The sequence below is a fragment of the Pollachius pollachius genome (assembly GCF_949987615.1).
Source record: "Pollachius pollachius genome assembly, chromosome: 14".
Lineage (NCBI taxonomy): Eukaryota > Metazoa > Chordata > Actinopteri > Gadiformes > Gadidae > Pollachius > Pollachius pollachius.
This window is the reverse complement of record NC_136947.1, coordinates 2,226,598-2,237,568: the sequence shown is the minus strand read 5'-3', so window position 1 is coordinate 2,237,568 and position 10,971 is coordinate 2,226,598. Positions and strand designations below refer to the sequence as shown.

Sequence of the window (10,971 nt, the reverse complement as noted above, 5' to 3'; positions counted from 1 at the left end):
GACAGAATTCCCTGTAATATGACTCAAATGACAGGCTTACATTAAAATCTCCTGACAACGGTTTCAACAGGTAACTCCACTACGCCACTTAAGCTGTTTGTACAACAATATTGCTCTATCTCTATATCCGCATGATATTTTTTTCGTTTTCTTTTTCTTTCTTTTTTTGACCTTCCATCTTAGTTGTAGTCCTTACGATGCCAACCTAAGACTACAACTCGACCCTTGCCAAGCCATGCCGTTATTGCTTCTGGATAGAAATGACCTGGGATTTGGAGCTCTTACGCCCGGACCGACACCACACCTGCAGACCGGCAGAGACACACACATCTGGAAACAGAAGGCAACTCTCTCTCTCTCTTTATCTTTCTCTTTCTCACTTTATCTGTCTCTCTCTCTTTCCTCGAAAAACCAACGTGTCATAGAAATCTGCAAACATGGATCTACTTAGTTATGCATGTTAGAGTCACTCTTCACTGAAGAGCACCACGGGTAATGGAGTTTATTAGCATGTTGCAAAGCGACGAGACAGGGCACAATATGTCATCATTAAAAAAATGAAAGGTTGAAAAAATCAAAACAGTTCTTGAGCCAGAGACAGTTATGTCCAGTCTTGAAACAGTTCTCATAACACCTCACTGAGAAGTCAAAGAAACAATAAAAAGTTAATTTTGGTGTAGATTGAATGGAAAAATAACAGCTTATGCGACAGTAGCTCTTCTATGTCTACATTGAGTAAAACATAAGCACTTACATTCATAACCCCGCCCCGCCGGATAAATAAAAAAAAAACCTCCGGGGGGACGGTAAAACAAACAGAATCTCTGCCTGTCGAGCATCAAAGTCAACCGCCTTCTCTACCGTGTTTTTCGTATGCACAACCGGATTGCATAACGTCTGCCAACTGAGGAAAGCGAACGGGAAATAGAAGAGAATATAAAGATCAAGCCGCTACAAGAATACGCGCTAGTGGAAACCCTCGAGGAAGAGTCGGAGTAGGTGGGGGGGGGGGGGGGCGTGTCCGGGGGCAAGAGCGAAGCGCAGGAGGAAAGAGGGGTGGTCGGGATTGGCCGTGGGTGGTGGGGAGTGGGGGATTGGGGTGGGCTGGTTGGGAAGTTGCCCCGCCCGCTTGGAGAGGGGTATGAGGGGCGGTTTTTTTTGGGGGGGGGGGGCACCTCCATTTGGCAGTGGAACAGCACTCTTAGTAGTCGCCGTGGCGCCAAGGGGTGAAGGTGTACACAATGCTCTCGTCGGACAAAGAAGGCCATTTCAGTTTTGTTTTAGTTTTGTTCTTGTGTCTGTTTGCGTTTCTTTTTTTTTTCTTTCTTTTTTTTTGTTTAAGTCGGGATGAATATGAAGGCAATCTAGTAGGCAGCCAGGTCACAGTGTTGGAGCTTAAAAAAACGTCAGATGGTGGCGGCGTACGCAAGCTTTCTACTGTCCTCCCACTTGTCCCGTGTCTGTCGGCTCTGTGGCATAAAGACAACACAAAGAGAACAGTGAGAAAGAGGTTCACAGGCAGCAGCTCCCCCACTCACATCACACTGCTGGGGTAACAATCACAGGTTGAATCCAGGGCTGCAACCATTGGTCCATTAATCCAACGACCGACAACGACAATAAACCGAATAGCATTTTGATAATCGATTGATCATTTTAGTTATTTATGATACAAATAACAAACATTTGCTGCTAGTTGTTGCAGGTTAATTCCAATACTAGGTTCATGGATCATTATACAATAAATAGTTGTGTTTTTCTTGGCTGTTTGTCAGATAAATCAAGGCATAACTTTGTATTCTGGTAGCTTTCAATGGAATTTGCTATTATTTATTAACAAAATGAATAAATCAACTATTAGGGAGCATAATATTGTTTGATTAATCGACTACGAAAAAAATCGAACCCATTCCAGATTCAGACCAGATGGTACGTTCCCAGTCATTTGAGTTGACCTTGGAACATCCCAATCCTAAAACATGAAATAAAGCTCTCATTGTCATGAGTGCAATGTCACCATCTTGTGGCTGCCATGCGTGTCCTTCTATGTAGTAGTTCTAACGTATGGCGTACACCTCCGTTGACGGCAGCAGGGTGACTATACCGTCTGGAGTCTTTGCTTGTCACTAGCTTGTTTGTGTGTTTCTCAGACACATGTTTTTAAGGCACCGATGCCCACGCAGAGAGGATGAGCGATCTTCGGGACATCTTGATTAGACCAAACGTCACTGGTCCAATATTTTGATGTATTAAAAGTAATCCGAAGAGGCGTTTTCAATGTCATCCATTATCTCATCTGGAGACGAGATTTGGGAGATGGGATATGCGTAACTCCACAACATCTTCAAGCTATCTTTGCCAATTTTGAAGACGTGGGGTTTCAACACCTTTAACAGAGTAGCTTTTATGTTTAAAATGGAAATATCGAATTTAGTGCACGAATATATGATTCGTCCACTTTTAGGGGGGTATAATTTTTTAATGCACCTATTGTAAGCCGGTCTAAAAAAGCATCAGTTAAATAAATGTAATGTAATGTAATTGGCTATTTATGAAAATGAAGTTGCATCTAGGTCATTAAGTGTGGCACTATCCATACTGTAACCATTATTTAGTATTTAGTATCCCCATTTTTAAATTGTAACCTACAATTATTCAACTTTACCACTTTTGGTTTTGCTCTAATTAATATTCAACACAATTACTATTCAAAAGCTATTAAAACACATGTACACGCACACATTCAAATTATTCAAGAAACAACTGTTAATGGGCACCATAGCTCCTCTATACCTTTACATGTTTCCATCATGAACACTCTGTATGGATGCAAAGAGATGCAAATTGGATTGCCTCATGCCTCACCAAGGTCTTAAATTGGGAAGTTTATGAGTCGGATTGGGTTTAGGCTGCTGCTATTGGCCTTTATTTTTCAACTGAACGGTTAGCCATCCTAGCTAGTTAGCTTCGTTAGTCACAGGTTAACACCAGTTGAATTCAGCCTCCCAGTGTGCTATTTGTATTAATTATCACAATAAGGGTTCTCACAGTTAGCATTAAAATGCATCTCAATTGTTTAATCTACAATTGCTATAAAATTAAGTTATGCGTACTCCCAAGGCCTGATTTGAGACATCAAATATCCAGTCACAAAAAATAAGTACTGAAAGTGGTGAGATTATATTTGTCGTGGCACTCATGTCATCATACCTAGTATGTTGCCATGGAAACCTTTTACTTGTACAAGGCTGCCGTAGTGTTCTTTTTTCATATTGCTGACATTGCCAATGAACAAAACAGGTTTCTCACAGGAGAAAATGGGTTTCTGACTTCCTGCCTGACGCATTTAATCATCTATCTTCAGTTTCTTCAGACAGGAGAAAACCTTGGTGCACATTCTTTCTCTTCGGATGTGATATCAAAACAGGGAAAATATAGAGAATACACAGAATGACGCTGGGCTTTATATTTGAACTTTAGTGCCCAACTTAATTCCATATGATGGAAGCCAGCCAGGCGATGTTAGCCAAAATGGACATTAGCCAAATTGTTTGACTTTAATAGGTGCTACCGCAACAATACGGATGTGCCAGAAGTTATCAGCATGTGAAATCTGATCAAAAGCGCAAACTAGAGATGAATATTAATGCAGTTATTAAGATAGATTTCAATAATAATCCAACACATATCTGGATAGTTAATCAATAACTTACAAACTGTCACTAGATATGGCACCGATGGCATCAATGTGCAAGTATACAAAAGTTAACAAACGTACGTACTTCATAAGAAGGTAAGACATTTCCTTCTTTTATCAACAGTTTGCACCAACCCTCTCATAAAGACATGTAAATTAACACATTTTTACAGTCTTTACCGCCCAAGTCGGCGTTACAAGGGAAGTGAAGTATTCATTCTCACGCTGCCCTTCATCATTTCAGCACGACACAATCATCAAGTAAAGTTAAGAGTACCTGAAAGACGGGACGCCCCCTCGCCCAGCGGCGCCATCTCTCCAGGGGCCTGCCAAGAACCGGTGACGCCTTGATCATCCTCTTTGTCTCGCTGGGAGGCCGGCAGTGCTTCCACTGGCTGGGCCTCCTTGCTCTCCCCTTCCGCCTCCGCCTCCCCAGAGTCATTGCTGTGAATGCTGAGCCGTCTCATGCGGTAGACAGTATCCACCTCCCTCACCCGCGCTGGCCTTTCAAAGGGTGGCCGGCCTGGAGAAGCAGCCATCTTGTCCTGCAGTGCTTCCACCACGTGGCTGGGAGCCCCCCGCCCCCTCCTCTCTCCCCCTTCCAAGCTTAAGGACAGCCTGCGGTCTGGGTTTGGGAGAACCGAGAGTGGCAGTCGGTCCGGCGGGAACTCTGGTAACACTGGGTGGTCTCGCCCCAGCTGGGGCCGTAGAACGACTCTACTTTCTGGGAGAGCCAATGGCTTCTTCTCTAGGTCCGGCCGGTTTTCAGGCGTGGCAGAGTCCGGCCCCTCACACGCGTCTTTTACCGCGGCTTTCTTTTTGACGACAACACTCTCAGTGTTCTTTCCTGCCGTGGCGTCTCTCTCTGCCAACTCTTTTTCAGTGCTCACTGGCTTCGCTGTGACTCGGGACTCTGCTGGTAAATCAACCGCCGTGATGAAGAACGAAGCCACAGGCGCCGTGTCTTCATTCTCCGGGCTGTTCTCTGCAGTCTTTATCTCACTGCATTTACTTAAATCCTCTGTCGAAGCATCGTCTGCATTCCCGGCTGCCACCACCTTTTCATCAGGCGTTTCATGCTGCTCACTCTTTTCAAGAGACAGGTTAGACTCCAAAGGACTCACACCCGGCTCCTCGGTTGGGCTCAATGCAGAAAACTGTGGTGGACTGCCATTTTGATTGCCAGAGCTGTCTGAGCTGTTCTCCTCGTGAAGAGGAGGCAGTGGGCCCTGTCTCATCCGATTCTCAAGCTCTCTTTTACAAATGGGGCAGTCCTCTTCCGATTCCACGTTGAGGTCTCGCAAATGCTCACCGTCATTAGGCTTGGAACCGCCCGCCGTGTTCATATCAGAGTCTCTAGACTGCCGCAGGGTCTGGCATATGTCCTCGTAATCGGGGGGACTGGTGAGCGTGGACGCGTCCTGCATGGGCTGCCTGTCAGCCCAGGGAACCTCCGCGGTGACGTTGGAGGACGGCAGTATGAAGTCACATATTGGCGTAAGAACTGGCTCATCCGACAGGTCCAGTTTGACCGTCCTGCCATCGATACTGCTACTCCTGCGTGAAAGATGTGGAATGACCCTGTATTCTCTGAAGCCTGTCTCCCGGGGTGGGACGGGGAGCTCCTCCCTAAGCTGCTTGCTGAAAGTTACCGATTTTGTCGCAGGTCTGGAGAAGGCGCTCTTCATCTCCCTGTACTCCGGATCAACGGACCAGCTGACTGCACTGCGCCTAAGGCTGCTGGGCTTGTTGAGCGGCTCCGACGACAGCCGTATCTTGATACGCTCAGGAATCTGCACGGAACCATTTGGGGCTTTATTGCTGGCAGTGCCAAGCTCCAAGATGTCTTTGTAGGCCTCGTTGAGATCCTCTATGCATTTGTCAACACTGGGCGGTTTGCTGCCCTGCTGCGGTTGATCCTGAAGCTCTGTGTTGACCGTCTCTGGATCTTTGACCGAATCCCATGGTCGCTGACTGATTGGTTTCAGCAGGAACTGTCCAAACACTTCCTGCCCACCACAGGCTGCTGGTTGGGCCTCCTCCACGTTTCCTGAGGGTGTTTGCGACTGAGCTGTGCTCTGGTTCAGCTGGCTGGAGAAAGAAGAGAAGGAAGAAGTCAGGGAGAAGGCGCTGTTGCTGGACAATTTCAAACTCTTCACCCCAGTTATGGGGAAGGTGAAGGTGTTCATCACACCGCCACCGTCAGGGGGAACGTCCATGTCTTGGGGAACAGGATCTTGTTGTGCTTCCTTGTTTTCCGACTCGGGAGCCTCCGGTTTCCGGGCCTCTGGGATGGTTTGTGTCTCCTGGTCTCGATACTGGTTTGCAGGCCAGGTTCCCGACAGTTTTAGCTCCTTGTAATGATTTATCTTAGGGGGTCTACAAGGTATTCTTTTCACCATTTTGCTGCTGGCTCTGCTGCTCGTTTTGCTGCTTGCTATGCTACCGGTCAGTGCTTGCAGCTCCGCTTCAGCAGAAGATGTGCTTTGGAGACTTTGGTTTGTTAAGTGTCCCGTCTTGTTTTCGCTAGGACTGTCCACCGGGCCTGGTGATTTCTCATCGTTGTTGTTCTGGTCACGTGACATCCCCACATGCTGTGGGGTGACGGGAACAGACACCAAACAAAAAATCGTCTCACTAAGCTTCTTTTTTAGATTCTTGGACTTGTCTTTCTCGGGGAGTTCCGGCGGTTCAGGCTTTTTGACTTCGGTCACAGTTTCAGACGTACCCTGTTCTGGAGGCTTGCATGGGGGTGGTGGTGGTTTACCCAGAATAGAAGAAGGAAAGAACTGACTTCGGCTCAGCTCAGAGGCTACACTGTCACTTCCCTTGTTTAGTCCCCTGCTCGGCCACCGACTACTGCTGTCGTTGTCATTGAGAGACTTGGGGTTGTCAGAGTTCAGAGCTAGCCCCCGTGATGAGGGAAAGGCACTATCATGTGTAGATTGTCCTAAAACCTTAGCACAGGGAACCTCTTTGTTGATGTTCCGGAGCTTGTCCGTGTCAGTGAGAGAAGTAACACCGGGCCCTCCTGAGATTTGTCTCACCTTTGGGTCAATAATGGGCAAGGAGCGGCTATGAATCGGATGTTCTTCATATACGGAGCGCACCGGCTTTCGGTAGGACATGCCTCGCTCCCCGTAGTGTTCGAGCCACGATCCTGCCTGTCTAGAAAACCACCGACCAGCGTCGGAGCCGGGCATCTGCAGAGACTCTGCCCTCCATCTTAGGTTTGCCATTTCGTTGCGGTTGAGTGGCACTGCTCTTTGGGGCGGGGCTCGTCTATAAGAGGGGGGCGGGATGTAACCGGGGGGCTCTATACCGAAGATGGCCGAGTGTTGTGCGAAATAGTCCTGTCTCTGCAGCTCGCCGCCTCTCGGGTAGTACACAAGCCTGTCCTTTTGTTTGGCACCCTGGTCGATGGCGAGCATCTCCGCGCTGCCCCTCGTTTGCTGGTGAATCTCATACGACGGCGGCTTCAAAGGCCTGCTAAACCTGGGCTTCGGTAAAAGTGCAACGTGGCTGCTCGGCCAGGCGTTCCGGCCCCAGCGGTCTCTGCTCACAGCACCGCTGTAGACATAGCGACTATAAGGCCCGGTGAAAACAGTGCTGCTCATTCTCTGTCTGTCGGGTAGGCTGGGCCTTGACGGGACCAGCTCTCTGCACTCCATCCCTACGGGGGACAAGACCCTTGGGAGGGACTGGGACTTTGCCTTAGTTCTGGGGTGGAAGGACCCCTCAATAGTCCTCAGCCGGTACTGTTCCAGCGCCCACCTGTCCCCCTCTGCGTCGGACAGCTGCCTCCCGAGGCCCACAGCCGGCTTCCACTCCTCCGTGCCCAGGCTCTGGCACTTCCTCTCCCCGGTCACCCTCAGCTGACCGGGGGCGGCGTCCAGGTCCCGCAGCCAGGAGATGTCCTCCCACAGCTGCTGCGCGTGCCGTTCCGCCCGGTGCTCCTCGGCTGCCATCAGGGTCTGTGGCCGCCAGGCGCCGGCCGACGCCCGCAGCTCCCGGCCGTCGGCGTAGTCCAGGAGCACGCTGAAATCCTGGCCTCGCCGCCGCCAGTAGGAGACGTCCCTCTCCTCGTGGCTCGTGGGCTCGGAGTACGTCAGACTGGGAACGTCGTAGAACCTGGGAAGGACGGACGAAGGTGTGAGTCCAGGGGTTAAAGTCGAGTAAGTTGTCCTGTGAGAGCTTCCGACATATGCTAACATTAAACCAAAACCATAACTAATATGAAAATATTATATCATATATTTAACAATTATTCGCCAAAGGCGAAGTGAATAGTGGGGCTATTTCCCTCTATTCATGGAGCCTGGGGTGAATAGTATATACTACACGTGAACACGTGAACTTTAGGAGGTTCACGTGTAGCATATACTAAAACTAAATATACCCAACATATGTAACTGCCAGATTGGCGGCATTTGCAATAAAATATGGTAATGTTGATTAGGATGAAAGCACTCACTTTGGATATTATATTAATCTATATGTATATTTTAAAGTATTTTTGGTCTAATCAAGATTCTTTGTTTCTATGGGAATATTTTAAACAATAAAAATGTGCAGTATGTCAATACTACACAAAATGTAGGATTTTGAGGATTTCGAATGGCCAATGGTGTTGTGTCACATTATGGTAAGACATAATCCTCTTCTAAGTATCAATTGCCTTCCAATCCATAAACACATTTATTATTTTGAATATATTGACTATCTGCTAGCCTCCTTAACCAATCATTAATGTCAAACAAAGCATCTGACTCCAAACTAAATAGAGATTAAACATCCAGCATAAAGCATACGCACAATTGATTTCCATTATAGCCAGATAGAACACTCTGTTTTGATTCAACAAAACAACCTTTTTTACATTAGTTTAGAAAATGTAACAATGTGCAATCTTCCTAAATGTCAGTGTACAAGCAGGCATTCAGCCTGGGGAGTATTTCCATTACAACCTAACAAGAGACTTATGTGTTTAGGTCAGCATTGCTGCCTTGAATACATTCTGCAACTCCTGCAATATGATCTGCATATTTAATTGACTATTAAAGTCCTGGCCTGGAGCCAACTCTCCTTTCGATATCGACTTGTTTATTATGGGAATCAAGGAACTAAACAGGCACCTGCCTTACTACTTAACGATACATTTCATGATCTAATAGTACGTTTGATCCCTTGAATCTTTGACTCCGAAACGGAGCCACATTTTCTAGGGTATAATGCATATACCTTCATTTTGTAAAAAAGACTAGGGAAAAAAACCTGGCCCCCAAATGTCATCAGTCACACGTCAGCTGTGTCCTGGATCTCCCTGATGGCTGCCATGGACGGGGGGGGGCGGCTGAGATACGCCCTCAATATTAGCGTATGTTGCTCAGTTGCTACCCAAAATACAAAATTGTAACCAAGTCTTATTTTTAGCAAAAAGAAATGCCTCAAAAAATAATTCCTGAATCAATTCTTGAGAAAAGCAAGAAAATAACGATCATGATTTTCAAAATAATAGCACTTTTTTCGGAGAGACATACACAAAAAAAAGAGGAGAAAAAAAAAACATCCAATTCCACAGCCCCGTTTTCTGTGTCTGCTGACGGGGGGGGGGGGGGGGAATCTGAGTCCTTCGCTCCAGGCAGTAGCGGCAGCGCAGCGCCATGGCTCGCCATCATCTTCCAGCAGCATATGCTAGCGCGCTCTATACTGTATCTCTATACGCGCCGGTTGGGGGTGGGGGAGCCACCGCCGAGCACACTTGCCCAGCAACATGCTTACATCACAGAGCACGTGCTGCGCGGCCGCGGTGTGCCAGTGTTTACAGTGGAGAGTGATTACGCTGCGCCTGTCTTCAGGCATGCTCCTCCAACCAGCTCGCTGGTGCTATACTGAGGGGGGTGGGGGGGGTACAGCCCCTGCACCTGCACCTTAGGAGGCCCCGGGAGGGATGCGAACAATCAGGGGAGAGGCGTGAAAGGCAGCTCTCTCTCTCTCCCCCCCCCCCCGCCCCCCAAAAAAAAAAGGTGTGTTTTTTTTCTCTAAATCCCAGCATGGAGAGAAATGCAGTGGTGCTGCTGCAGCCACGCTGTTCTGCAGCTCTGGAGGAGGGCAGGAGGAGGAGGAGGAGGAGGAAGAGGAGAAGAGAGAGATAGAGAGACACAGAGACAGAGCGGGAGAGAGAGACGGGGCTGCGCAGTGCAGGCTCTGATATGTGTGCAACACCAAAGTGCCCCAGCAAGGTGGGGAGAAAGGGAAGGTAAGGGGTAGGGCAGGTGTGTGTGTGTGTGTGTGTGTGTGTGTGTGTGTGTGTGTGTGCGCGCCCAAGTCAGTGTGTGAGTGTGAGTAGTATGCGTTGTGTGAGAGTGTGTGTGTGTGTGTGTGTGTGCGCTTGTGAGACTGGGTGTGGTGTGGATGGATAGTGTGGGAGGGGTCATTCGAACGTGTGAGTAGTGTGCAGAGGGGAGCAGAAGGAGGAACGGGGGGGTACGGGCAACGGGGGACGGAGGGGACGGTAGAACTCACCCGCTGTCCGTGGCCAGGGAGTCCCCCAGGGGGTTCTGCAGGTCCCCCAGGATGTACATGGAGGCCTCCTTCCTGCGCAGGCCCGCCCTATCCCCCATCTCCCCGTCCAGAGTCCCCGCGCCGGGGTACGCCTTCACCAGCGCCTGCCGGCCGCCGCCGCCACCGCCGCCGTACATGCCTCCGTACATACCGCCGTACGGCCCCGCCCCCATGCCCATGCCCATCCCCATGCCCATGCCCATCGCCAGCCCCCGGTCCATCTCGTAGCCGCTCAGGGTGCCGTCGCGGCGGCCGGCGCCGAGCGGCGGCCTGCCGTTGTCCACCATCAGCTCCCGCTGGTAGTCGCCGGAGGACGGGTGCCTGTCGTACAGGGCGGAGGCGGAGGCGGTGACGGACGGGGCCGCCGGGGGCGGGGCCGCGGGCGCGGTGGTCTTGGGCAGTTTGTATCCATGCGAGATGAGCAGGTCCTCCACGCTGTACATGGCGGCCGGCGTTGGGGGGGGTGGGGTTCTTTCGTGGTGTTCGCTCTCTTTCTCTCGCTCTCGCTCACTCTCTCTCCGTTCCCGGGACTCTCGCTTGAGGAGAGGGCAGGAGGGCAAAGAGTGTGTGTGTGTGTGTGTGTGTGTGTGTGTGTGTGTGTGTGTGCGTGTGTGTGTGTGTGGGTGTGGGTGTGTGTTGGCTTATGTGCAGTGATGCTGCAGCCGTGGTTGCTGGAGGAGGTGGAGGCTGGAGCTCGAAGAGGCAGCGGA

The 10,971-nt window shown here is 49.5% G+C and overlaps 1 protein-coding gene across 1 annotated transcript; it reads right to left on the bottom strand.

Moving 5' to 3' along the window:
* Positions 1 to 1,434: 1,434 nt before the first annotated feature.
* jcadb (junctional cadherin 5 associated b) lies at positions 1,435 to 10,548 on the bottom strand (the record flags this gene model as incomplete). The annotated part of the gene is made up of 3 exons (XM_079751444.1): positions 1,435 to 1,469; positions 3,975 to 7,828; positions 10,223 to 10,548. 3 exons carry the CDS (start codon positions 10,546 to 10,548, stop codon positions 1,435 to 1,437), a joined length of 4,215 nt encoding a protein of 1,404 aa, XP_079607570.1.
* Between the last annotated feature and the right edge of the window lie 423 nt (positions 10,549 to 10,971).